Source organism: Eulemur rufifrons, chromosome 5 (assembly GCF_041146395.1).
Source record: "Eulemur rufifrons isolate Redbay chromosome 5, OSU_ERuf_1, whole genome shotgun sequence".
Lineage (NCBI taxonomy): Eukaryota > Metazoa > Chordata > Mammalia > Primates > Lemuridae > Eulemur > Eulemur rufifrons.
Genome location: NC_090987.1, coordinates 6,011,129 through 6,025,098, shown reverse-complemented (window position 1 = coordinate 6,025,098; position 13,970 = coordinate 6,011,129). Strand labels below are relative to the sequence as shown.

At 35.3% G+C, this 13,970-nt stretch overlaps 1 protein-coding gene across 1 annotated transcript in view; it reads right to left on the bottom strand.

Annotated features, from left to right (window-relative positions):
• RTTN (rotatin) overlaps nt 1–13,970 on the bottom strand; it is a 145,757-nt gene that overhangs the window by 33,094 nt on the left and 98,693 nt on the right. Inside the window, exons 36-39 of the mRNA XM_069467875.1 lie at nt 8,506–8,698; nt 6,742–6,832; nt 3,343–3,496; nt 749–886 (exon numbers count right to left, since the gene is read on the bottom strand). Coding sequence (XP_069323976.1) covers nt 749–886; nt 3,343–3,496; nt 6,742–6,832; nt 8,506–8,698 — 576 coding nt within the window. The remainder of the gene's footprint in view (nt 1–748; nt 887–3,342; nt 3,497–6,741; nt 6,833–8,505; nt 8,699–13,970) is intronic.

The following is a 13,970-nucleotide window of genomic DNA, read 5'->3' as shown; positions in this document are numbered from 1 at the left end:
GCTTGAGCCCAGGAGTTTGAGGTTGCTGTGAGCTAGGCTGACGCCAGGCCACTCACTCTAGCCGGGGCAACAAAGCGACACTCTGTCTCAAAAAAAAAAAAAAGACAAAACAACTCCATATGAATACATTTAAAAAGGTTATTGAAAAAGATAAATGTTAGTTATAAACACAAAAAGGGTTTCTTTCTATGCTAAAATTTAGGAGACTTTATTAAAATTAAAGACTAATTACGTAAAAATAATCACTTATTTATTTTAATAGGCAACTATTATATGGAAAACATAAAAATAATTATAATGTAATCTTGGCATTTCTATGCTATAAGAAAATCCTGATGTCTTGAGACAAGATGATATTTTCATTATAACTTTCCATGTTATCATGTATATAAGATTTTATACATGCAGATTTACCCACATGTAGTGCACATGCCAAAAAAGAGACTAGTTTCTATATTAACAGAAGAAAATCTATCTTATTGTTTTATAATCATATCATATGTATCTTCATATAACCATAGGCTTTTCTTGCTTTTATGGTATCTTAAAATACATCTCAATTTTTCAAAAATGCATTTTTGTGGGCTCAAGAATACTGTAAATTCCTCAAAGCAAGCACCCTGGTGCCTCTTTTATATGCCATGCCATATTTCTTAATTTTTGAGAATTTACATATCTAGTCAGGAATAATGATTATCTTAATTTCTATTAGCAGAAGGAGCCCAAGCTTGTGAGAGTGTCTTCTTACCAATTGCCGCCGCCCAGTGCTTGGCCAGAGCCACGGTGATAAACGGAAGAGAGATAGCACCAGCTTTCCTCAGGAGTGTGGCCAGGAGGTTAAATAAATGTGTCCATGTATGATAAAAAGCTGATATTAACTCTCTATCTATAAAATTAATCAAAACATTTCAAGTTATTAATACAAAGAAGAAAAAGAACCTTTCAAAATACAACTCACCAGAGACACTTCATTATACTTAAAATAATACGTATGTATTTGTTAAATGAAGATAAATGCAATGTAGCATTATCCAAAACTTATTTCAATTAACTTCTCTTTCCCATTGCTTCTGAAAGATATCTTTCCTCCACGCTCCTACACACATTCATAAACCCTCCTCTTATTAAAGCACACTCAACAACGATCAAAAAGTATGACAAATTGTCCATTAAGCCATAACTTCAGAACTATACATTGGGCATATTAGAAAAACATGTCATTGTTTGTTATACTTATGTAAGAGTAAGTTTTCTCTTGTTTCCTTTACCCTCTCTAGTAGCTTTGTGCAGGGTTGAAAAGGAAAACAATATACCAAAGTCGGGGCAGAAGAGAAAAAATTTATTTGAAGAACCAAGAAAAGTATTACCCAAGGAAGAAAATTATAATACAAAAGAGAATTCTGCAGCTTTGCCTATGGCTAAGAATGCAACAAATTAACCTTCTAGGGTGAGAATACATTTTCCTGTCTCTGTACTTGGGTAAACGGAAGCTGGAGAGAAGTGGCTATCTGAGGACTCTCTCTGACCATGACAGCAGCAGTATTTGTCCTCTCTGGTCAAACTCTGCTATAAATAAACTGAGGACTTTCCATCTAGGTGTTCTTCAGCACCCATGAGGTGTCAGAAAACACTAACTTCCAGGCAATTAATTAAAGCAATTAATTATAGCAATCCTTGGTGTTTCTCAACATTTCTGTCATTACTGGCTTTCTAAAGAGTCCCTTTAGACTTATGTTGCCCCATAGCTAGCTCCACAAAACTTTACTTCCACAGATAATACTGTATATTTGTTTATGTATTATATGTATACCTGTATTTAATACATAAAAAGACTAAGTATAAAACTTACTTTTTTATTCAATACAGGCTTAAAAATGGCCAAATAAAATATTTAAGTTTAAAGTTAAATTAAAAATTAAAGAGCTATTAACATTGAATTTAACTTGATAACTGTACTTGCTGAATAACTTTTAATATTATTTATTTTTATACCTTATAATGTATTATATAAAAAATTGGCAATTTATATAAATACACAATAGCAATATAATTATTTTTTAATAAAACCATTCAAAATTGTTATTTTTCCAGGAAAAGTAATTTAAAACTTGATTTCTTCAAAAATATTAATGCACTTTTACCTTTTGCTAGATATGAGAAAACATATCTAACTTAACCAGCTACTAGATGTACATTTAGATATTGTTGACATTTTTTCCTTTCAGCACTTGATATAATTAATGATAGGTTAAATAACTTTTATGTAATAATAAAATATATACTATTTTTATTTAAACTTTCAAAGCTCAAGTCACACATAAAAGAGGTTCAATAAAAAGCATCTACAAGGCAGCCAACAGCAGCCACGATGCACAGACCACCTTTTGCCACATGACTTTGCAATCAAGCAATACATCAAAAGTCATCCAATTGCAGCCACATAGTCACCAGTTTTGTAGCACTAATCTTGCATACACCTTGTGTATTTTCCATGAACTCAAGGCCAGTGCTTCTCAAGGAATACCCAAGAAAATCCAACAAGAGAAATTAAATACTAAGTAATAAAATCTTATCAAGCAGAGTTGAGCTTTGGCAGCCCACAAACCATTTAATTTCTAAGATTTTTTTTTTTTGCCACACTCCCTTCTCCCAAGAATCAATGTTCACTTCTTATGGGGTCAGGGAAGATATCACCTTGTTGAGATTGCATAGTCTAACCTAATAAGATCAGTTAGGATATCACTGCCACTTATAGAATTTCCAAGTAAGGAATTACGGCTCTTAGCACCGAGATAATTTAACACTGTTAAGAGACTGAGGACTGGCTTTGCTGGGTATCGTAACATACTTCACTTTCCAGATCTAAAACCAAGTAAATCCATAATTCAAAGGACTAAATATGAATGAACTGAAAGGCAAAGAGAAATACCAAATTTTTAAATTTTAAAAAATTTAAAAATAATTTTTAAACAATTGGCTTATACATGTTATTGCAAATGACTTATTAGGTCATTTGGTGCTAGCCATAGTTTATAAGGATAATTAATACCCAGAACTCACTTTCTAACATGATATAGGAGCTTTGTCCTCATTTAACTGACAGCACAGGGACAGTCCTTTGTTACACTACACACTTGTCTCAGGTGGTCTCCTGGAACTACTTAAAAGTATCCACACTATTAAAAAAAAAAAAGCATCCAAACTATAAAGCACATTATCAAAGCCTTCCAAAATACTGGCAAAAACAACTCAAAAAGTAATCTTGAAGTTATCTGGAACAGATTAAGATTTTTTTTCTCAATAGTATTCACTTACCTTTTAAACTTAAAAAATAAAGCTTACCTAATAAATCTTTGGTGCATATGGTGAGAATGCCAATGATATTAGTGATTAGAGATTTCAGAAGATCGTCCTGAATCACAAGGTCAGGATCTACCAATAAGCACGACTGCAGGAGCCTGGACAAAGAGGACAGGTACTCCAGGAGGAAGGAAACCTATGTGAAACGGAGATAAGGTGCAACAAAACATATCATATGAAAGGCCCATCTCAGTGATACAGTATTTTACTTTCATAAGTTAATAAAAAACTAACAAAATATTAATCATAATTTTTAAAGATCTGAAATGAACACATAGCAGTCAAAGCATTATTTTTCTCATGTGATAAACATGTCATTAATGGTCATATTAACACTGTCAACTATAACACCACCAAACAGAGCAATATTTCAAGACCACTTTTTGAATTCCACTTAAAGAAAAGAAAGTCTTCATATTTTTCAAGTACCTAAAATTGTGGAATCAATATTCTTGTAGAACCAGAAAAGTGCATTACAAAGCTTTAAAGTCTACAATTTTATAAAGAAACAAAGATTACAAAACTACACTTCAAAATGTGCAAGTGGGGAGGAAAAAAGCTAGTCTAATAGCCTACTTATTGCTACAAATAAAATGCAAATATGTTCTATTTTTTACCCTCAGCTATCCTTCAGCATAAAAATATTATTCTTAATTATAAGAGAAAAAATTAAATCTTCTCCAATATTACCAACAAAACCATCTCTGGAATTTTCCTGATGATAATATTATACGTATTAACTGGCAAAAGTACTTTTTAGAAAAATAACAATCCTCTAGATATTTAACAATTAAAGCATAAGCTTTATTTGTGATGTCTTATTTATCCACCATCTTCAGGCAAAGAGACAGTCCATGTAAGTGAACTTTCTAAAGATATTCTGAAGTCAATCTCTCCCTGTGTGTGTGTACACACACACACACACACACACACTCTTTTCCTCTCACTTTATTTTGAGGTTGTAAGAATGTAATTAGGAGTCAGGGACTGTTTTACATTTGTGGAGGGTTCTGTGCCTCTGAGGTAAATAGTCTCAGACTGCTCCAAAATAGTTCTTCTGTTCTACTTCTCCTAATGAGTATGTCCTCCCTTTATCTAATCTGCTGATTTACTTTTATATAAAAGTATAGGTTGCTCTACACGTCACAAACTCCTCAAATTGTCTGTGAAATTTAAGTTGCTTATTGCTCTGAAGTCTTTTTTGAGATTTCATATTCCCTTCATATTCTATTACTGAAATTATGACAAGTCTGACCTCTGAATGTATGAAGTATTACCACAAATAGATAAACCATGCCAGGTAAGAGCCAATAAGAAGTGTTAGGGAGAGAAAAGCTGAATTGGTAAAGATTCTTTTGTATATCATCATATTCAAGATTAAATATTAGCACAGGAGTTTCTGTACATGACACTCTTCAAAAACTATACCAACCAACCATGAACTTTCAAACTAGTACCTTTAGCAGACTGTAACCCCACTGCCCAGAGTTCTGCCCCAGATACTCACCTCCTCAAGTCTCTGATCAAATATCACCTTCATGAGGCCTTTTCTGACCACTCTACCTAAAAATAGGAACCTCTCCCCTTGCTGACACGCTCTTTTATCCATCCTCATTTATTTTTTTCCATACCATTTACCACTGTCTGATAAAATACTTTCCATTTTATTTACTTGTTTACTTTCTGTCTTCTGAACCCAGGACATAGACTCTATGTAGGCAGGGATGTTCCTCTGCTTTGTTCAAGGATGTTATCACTAGCACCTAGAACAGAATCTGCAGAGCAGAGGCTCAAGTATTTTCTGGAATGAGTGAATGATCTAACATAAGCACCAATAGCCAAAAAGCTTTAATCTACATAAGGCCAGGTAGTGTAGTGGTTAAGAGTGTGGTCTCTGGAACCAGCCTGCATGGGGTGGAATCTGGCTCTGCCCCTAATTGTGTGAGAGACCTTGGACAGGTACTCACTTCTCTGGGCCTCAGTCACTTCCTTTATAAAATGACGACTGATGCTAATGATACTTCATATGATTGTTACGAAGATTACATTAATCAACACAAACAAGTACCCATCAATGTCTGTTACTGCTATCATTCATTCACTGCACAAGTACTGACTAAGTAGCTGCCATGGGACAGGCACTGCGCTAGACACCCAGGATACAATGGCACATAACAGCAGACAAGGTCCTGCCTTCAAGGAGCTGTGTGCCCCTCTGTCCTCATCCCCCCTCACAGATTCTGCTCCAGCCACTCTGGCCTCCTTACTGTTTCCTAGATAGGCCAAGCATTCCCCAATCTCAGAGGCCTTGCTATGGCCATAAGATGAGCTTCCGCACTTACTTCAGGTCACATGTCACTATCTGAAAGGTCCTCCCTGACCACCCTAAGTGGAACAGCCCTCTCCTCCCAACTCTGACATCACATCCTGTCCCCTGCTTTAGTTTGTCTTCTGAGATGTCTACCATTCTCAGGCATTTGTGGATTTGCTCATTATCTGTTTTCCCAACTTGAGGGAAAGGATCTTTGTTTTATTCACTTAGGGAAGATCCTGGTATAAAGTAGGTACTCAATAAAGATTTGTTGAATGGACAGCAGAAGAACAGAGGAGACAGTCATTACACAATACTCATGCTCAAATAAAAACACTGCACTGGGACAAGTGCTTCAGAGACCCCAAGCATGGTGTTCCCAAACCTTGTAACAGTGGTCTGCCCTAGTCAGACAGCTCACAGAAACATCTCAAAGCAAGCAATATTGTCTAGTTCACCTTTAACTCATCAACCCCCCAAAAATCTTATAGCCCTTCATAAAATTTGATTTTGAAATAAAGCTTCTATTAGCTACAACTACAAGAGGAATTGTTAAGCATACTTTACATATAGACTCTAGCTATAGGCAAGAACTTAAAAACAGTAAATATCTATAAAGGAACAAAAATAGATTTATTCTTATCAGACTGGGTTTTGAAAATATACATAACTAAGTTACCAAGTATTTTAACAACTTCAACTTAAGTGAAAATAACAGACATAACAGAGATAGCCTAGAATCACAGAATGAGAAGGTGGTCTATACCAATGTCCTCCTTTTTAAAGCAATACACAAAGCTATCTACACATCTAATTAAACATTTATAGCTGGTTAATGATGGAGCCAGGAATGGAATCTGTCTTCAAACCCCACTTCTCTTTTCTACCATCCAAAGATGTCTCCTATTAAAATTTTAAGTAATCTATTTCAAATAACTTCATCATATCATGTATAATTTTCATGTTTTTCCTATGGTTAGTATCTCCTGGGTAGAATTTACATTTTTGACACTTAAAGCAAACAAACTCACAAACAGACGTTAGGCGAGAGACATACGTGAGACGCTTACCTGAGCCTGAGTGTGTTCAGCTGGAGGTGATGCAGGCAGCGGGGTCTTGAGTTCCTGGATGCATTTCTGTATGAGGGTAGTATCTGCAATGCTGGGGAGGACAGAAAAAAAAACCCTTTAGATGACTGACATCCTTCTTACTAAGGATTAATAAATCAGAATTTGAAGTTTGAAGGTAAACTGGAATATAATTCAAGAGAATGGATTTTTGTAGGTAAATAAAATGTTTATAAAAAGATATCCCATAATATTTTAAACTATATTCCAAATTACCTTCAAACAGGAAATATCTTCTCAGATAAAGGTGAGAAGCAAAGAGTTCTGAAAAAAAATTTTAAGGAAACCTTATTAAAAGCAGAATAAAATGTAACACAGCCCATTCGGAAGGAAAGCGAACAAGAGTAAAAGTAACCTTGGTGGTTAGTTTCCTAATCAAAATAGTAAAAATATAGGCTAGGAAATACATTCATATTTAAAAAGCAAAAAACAAAGTAAAACAAACAGGAATTTTTTAAAGTCAGATATGAAAACCAGGTATGGAAATACGATGAGCCTTTGCCATAAAAGGTCCTTTAATGTCTTTGTGGCCTCAATGACACATCAGACTCTTAGCTGACCCTTAAGAAGCAAGAATATTCCTAGAGCTCCATTTTGGTCTTCTTAAGGCAGGAGCATCCAGGAAGGAAAGCCAACCAACTAACAGTTACTTTTCCAATCCTAGTAGGCATTACAGAAGGAAAATAAGAAACAATATTAAAATCAGAACAAATTTATACTTCATTGCATATTATAAATGTTAAAGGAGTAATCCCAACAGAGTGAAGTGAAACAAGGAATACTTCTTTTCTAGTTTATATTTTTTAGAGTTTTCTTAATATCCCAAAAAGAAAGAGAAGGCACTAAGATTTGGCAAGACAAGGAAGACATTTCAGATAGTGAGTGCTCAAAGGCAAAGAGACAGAGAAGCAAAGCAATGCAAATGAATATGTGGTTAAAAGAAGGTGTACACATGCTTGACTAGAATAAACCGGACTTCGGGAAGAAAAGAGAAGTAACACTTACTAAAGGGAGTATCCCAGATATTACCACTCTTAATCCTTACACTAGCCCCATTAAATAGGCACTAATGGCACACCATAGATTAATTTTCCCAAAGTTGCAAGCTAGTAGCTTACAAGTGAATTCAACCTTAGGTCAGCCTTAATTCAGCATCTAGTCTTTTTTACTATACTTTATTAGAAAATCAGAAAAACTTTTGTCAGAGGCTCATTAATACTAGATAAGTGAGTAATAAAAACTCAAAGAATGAAATCATGATTTCCCTAAATTTGGTCAGAATGCTTTCTGATGAAACGTTTAACATAACAAAATAACTTCAAATGGATTTTTTAACCCAGTGATATTCTTCTGATATAACCACAAGATGAATACCCAAACTCCTCCACATCCATTAAGAATAAGGGACTGCACCATACTCCTTAAGTGTGCTGGAGGACAAATATGGTTTAGAACCCCTGAATTTTAAAATTCAGGATTTTTTTAGCCTTCCTAGTCAAGACAACAAACAAATACAAGTACTTTAATAGACCTAATATAAAAACTATCAAGACAATTCTGGCAAAATCAAAAACCTGGAGTCTAATGAGCCCAAAAAAGAATAAGGACATATTCTCAGTAAACACGAAGTCTTACATCAAGTCATGAATACAGCTTTTGTAAACTCATCTCTACTACCATGCCTCCCTGGGAGTATTTATCTCTTACCTACAGAGAAGCTCTACGAGATGGGCCTGTCGAAAAGCATTTGCAGTATCTCTTGGAGAAGTCACCAAGAGGTTGTCCAAGAGGCTGCACATTGCTGAAAGAAGAGATGGAGTAACAAAAGCACACTGTTTGGGCAGGGGAGCAGAAAGGGATGAATCATGAGGAGGCCGCGGCGATGTAGTTCCATGCTGACCTATTGAAAATAAGCATAAAAATTATTTTTACCTTATGGCTATTGCACAATGTTCAGAAGTTCTTATACTGAGAGCAAAGTTCCTGAAAATGACAAAGATGGATGGCTGGGGAGTTCTTCTAGCTGCTTAGCTCATCTTAACCTTGAGGCCAGGGAGTCAGACTGCTCCTACTATTCCTGACCTCCGCCCTCCATCATGTGGGCACAAGTGTGTGTGTACATATATGTATATGAATGTATGTTGTGTGTGTACATGAATGTATGTGCGTGCCTTGGGTGAGAGTAGACGAACAAAGTCAGGAAGGGCAGATATGGCTTTGTGCCCAAGCATTCAGACATTAAGGAACAAATAGATGGCTCACAATTCTTTTTCTGAAACTCCAGGAGCCAAAAGTGTTTCCAAGTTCAAAATACTTTCAGATTTTAGAAAAGTAACAAGGTACATATACCATACATTAGCTAACACCTCCATTAACCTTTGAGCATTTTCTCACTTTCTGGCACAGCAAGATGCTCTGGGTTCATCTTGTTCTTTCCCAATTCAAGCCCTGAAATTGGATATTTGTTCCGAAGAGCCTTGATTCCCTGAAGTGGAGAATGGAATTTGGAAACCAAGATTTGGGCACTAAATGTATATATTGCTATTGGTGTGTCATTGCTTCTAAGCTACAAAACACATGTGTGTGCGTGTATGTATGCATATATGCATACTTGGGCATATAAACACACATCTGTATTTATGAATTAAAAATCATTATTCATACTAAAAATTACAATTCAAATCCAACCTTACACAGTCCATTAAATATCTTTCCTCTTTCCATATTTGTAATTCCATTATATGAAAGTAAAACACCTGGCTTTTATCATCGACAGTATATTTACTTATTTGCCCAGTCTTAGAAACACATAGTTTCAGAATTGCTAACTAATACTATTGCAAAAAATAAAACTAGTAACTTAAGTTCAATACTTGCTTATAGTTCTCTTTGCCATTAGTCTGAGGACTAAAGTCCTAAAAATATGCTCGAGAGTTACTTGGGTTAGCTCCTCACTCACTTCAGTGCCATTCATGCAAAATGCAGCTGGATTAATTTGTTTGTATTCCTTGTTATTTTCTCCCATTTTTGTTGATTTTATTTTTCTTTTTGACAAGTGAAACATATATGATTATAAAAGTCAAACTACACAAGAAGGTCTATGCAGAGAAGAGCTACTATTTCTATCCTTCAATCTCTTCTACCCTGTTCCCATCCTGTCATATTTTCTACCTCCCACTCATCCTCATCACTAATCTCAGTTTCCAGTTAATCCTTCCTCTATTCTTCTTTCTGCACAAATGAGGAAATACATGTTTTGGGGCAGGGGGTTATGGGTTTTTTTGAGACAGGGTCTCATTCTGTCACCCAGGCTATAGTGCAGCGGCATCATCACAGCTCACTGCAACTTCAAGCTCCTGGGCTCAAGTCATTCTCCTGCCTCAGCCTCCTGAGCAGCTGGGACTGCAGGCACACGCCACCATGCCCAGCTAACATTTCTATGTTTTTTGTATAGAGCAGGTCTCACTCTTGCTCAGGCTGGTCTCAAACTCTGGCCACCTCAAGCAATCCTCCCACCTTGGCCTCCCAAAGTGCCAGGATTATAGGTGTTAGCCACTGCACCCAGTCCCACGTATATTTTTTATTTCAGTTTCTTTCATACACAAAAAGGTATTAAGAGAAAACTTTAAACACTATAAACTACAAATACTCTTTTGCACTGTGCTTCCTTTACCTGACAATATTTCCTAAAAATTATTCCATATCAGTTTAAAGATATCCTGCTTCTTTTTAATAGCTGTATAGTTCTCCTCTATGTAGATGTTTATTTAAAAAACACTCACCTACTTAGAATTTGGGTTGTTTCCAATATTTTATAAACAATGCTACATTAAATAATCATATGCATGTGTATTTTATATTGTTGGTGATGAATCAGAGGAAAATTCCTAGAAGTGTAATTGTTGAATCAAAGGTAAATACGTTTATAGTTTTGTTAGATATTTCCAAATTCCCTTCCAAAAGAGTTATATTAATAATTTGCATTCTCTCTAACAATGTATAAAAGTGCTTGTTTTTCACAGCCTCGCCAACAGAATATATTGCCAATACTTCTTAATTGTTGGCAATATAATAGATAAGGAAAAGTACCCAGAAAAAGTATCTCAGGGTAGTATTAATTTGTACTTATTCAAAAATAAGGGCTACTTTTATGGCTTTTTTGTGAATTATCTGTTCATGTCTTTTGCTTTTACATGAGGTTTTGGGTTCTCTTCTCCCTCAAATATTAAAAGTGCTTTTTATATTGTATGTTTATATGACTTTGTGAGTTATGTTGTAAGTATTTATGCCAGTTTGTCAGTTGTCTTTTAACTTTATGATATTTTCTGTCATGCAAAAGTTATTTTTTATTTTAATTTTATGTAGTCAAATTTTCCAATAATTTCTTATTGAATCTGGATTTTGCGGCATAGTTAAAAAATCTTTTCCTATGCCTAGTTTATAAAGGAATCCATACACGTTTTCTTCTTTTACTTGTATAATTTCAATTTTCACTTTTAGAACCCTGATGATTCTTATGTATGATGTGAGATATAGATCTATTTTATCTTATTTCAAATGGCTAGCCAGTGACCAGCACCATTTTTTAAAAGATCCATGCCTCACCCATGATCTGAGATGTCACTTTTATTATTTAGGATATATTTTCTAGTCTATTTGTTTACTCATGTGCCAGTAACAAACTGATTTAATTATGCTTTATAGTATGGTTTGATGCCTGGTGAGACCAATCTCCTTTTTCAGTATTTTCCTGTCTATTTTTGCAGGCTAATTTTTCCATATGAATGAAATCTTGTTCACCAGAAAAAAGTCTGTTGATCCCAGGTGTGGTGGTTCACACCTGCAATCCCAGCACTTTGGGTGATTAAGGCAGAAGGACCAATTGAGGTTAGGAATTTGAGACCAGCCTAGACAACATAGCAAGACCCCATCTCTACAAAAAATTTTAAAAATTAGCGGAGCACACAGATAAGCACCTGTAGTCCAGGAGGCTGAGCCAGAAGGATCACTTGAGCCCAAGAGGTTACAGTGAACTGTGATCACACCAGTGTACTTCAGCCTTTTTTAAAAGGCTCCTTAACAACAACAACAAAAAAGTTTGTTGATATTTTTACTGAGATTGTATTTAATCTATAGATTAACGTAGGGAGAACTGCCATCTTTTTGATGTTGAGTCATCCTACCTAAAAATAAAGGATGTCTTTTCACTTGTTCATGTCTATTTTTGTGTTTTTCAGGAGCATTTTAAAGTTTTCCTCCTATGAGTTTTGCAGATTTCTTATTAAGTTTACTCTTGATGTTTTATCTTCTTTGCTGCTATTATAAATGATGATTTTCTTCCACATTACACTTCATAGTTGCCTATGCGTATATATAAAATTTATTGACTTCCGTATGCTAATTCTATGTCACGCTACCTTACTAAATTCTTTTACTCTTTAAATTAGTTTTATCATTAAATCTTTAAAGAATTCTAGGTATGCTATATATCATATGCAAAGAGAGACAGTTTTACTTCTTTTCTAATTCTTATGCTTCTAACTGAACTCTCTTTCCTAATACCTACAATATAATGTTGAACAGTAGTGGATATGGTGAAAATATTTCTAATGCTTCCCTATTGAGAAAGATGTTTGCTTTAAGGCAAAGGTGTATATATATATATATTTTATCTTAAGAAAACATCTATCAATTCCTACTTTCTTACAAATTTTCATTAAGAATTGTTTCTCAGCTGGGCGTGGTGGCTCACGCCTGTAATCCTAGCACTCTGGGAGGCCAAGGCGGGTGGATCGCTGGAGGTCAGGAGTTCGAGACCAGCCTGAGCAAGAGCGAGACCCCGTCTCTACTAAAAATAGAAAGAAATTATATGGACAACTAAAAATATATATAGAAAAAATGAGCCGGGCATGGTGGCACATGCCTGTAGTCCCAGCTACTTGGGAGGCTGAGGCAGAAGGATTGCTTGAGCCCAGGAGTTTGAGGTTGCTGTGAGCTAGGCTGACGCCATGGCACTCACTCTAGCCTGGGCAACAGAGCAAGACTCTGTCTCAAAAAAAAAAAAAAAAAAAGAATTGTTTCTCTTACAGTTTTTCATGATTTCTATACTTCAATTTCATTCCATTCCCATCTGCAACATCCAGTATATTTGAAATAGTAGTTTTAAGTCTGTTCTATTCTTTGTAACAATTTTTCAATTTAAATACCTTTTATTCTTCCCCCACCCTTTTAAATTGCTGAGGTCTATTTCTAGTAATTTTTATGACCTTAGATATCTTCTCATTTGTAGAACAAAGAAAATGAAACCAGCAACCAGAGTGGCTGTGAGATTAAAAGAGATAATGAATATAAAGACCCTGTGCAGTGTACACTGCCTAGTATCAACGTACACAACATATACAATTTTCTTATGAGGTATGACACTAACCAGTATGTTCCTTTTTTTCAAAACTTGGAAATAAGAGATCAAAGCAACAAATGTTCTTCTTAATTTTATAAAATAAACTGGCAACTAAATTGAAAATATATATCAATTTATATTCTAAACTAGCTTTCTCTAAAGTAAAACTCAAAAAAAAGTTTAATATTTTGAACCAAATAAAAATGGGAAAATTAAATTTGGGTAACTCCAATGAAAATTGTTCAAATGATTTCAAGGGAAATTTTTCAGTGAAAAATTTCAGGGAAATTTTTGTGAAATTTTTCACAAAATATGTATCATATGTCTTCAGCATTTTGAAAGCAAGCACATAGAAGAAAAAATACCCACAAAAAAGAGGAGTGGAGGACACATATTTAAGAAATTCAGGGCCGAGCGCGGTGGCTCACGCCTGTAATCCTAGCACTCTGGGAGGCCGAGGCGGGTGGATCGCTGGAGGTCAGGAGTTCGAGACCAGCCTGAGCAAGAGCGAGACCCCGTCTCTACTAAAAATAGAAAGAAATTATATGGACAACTAAAATATATATATATATATATACAAAAAATTAGCCGGGCATGGTGGCGCATGCCTGTAGTCCCAGCTACTCGGGAGGCTGAGGCAGTAGGATCACTTAAGCCCAGGAGTTTGAGGTTGCTGTGAGCTAGGCTGACGCCACGGCACTCACTCTAGCCCGGGCAACAGAGTGAGACTCTGTCTCAAAAAAAAAAAAAAAAAAAGAAATTCAAACTCCTT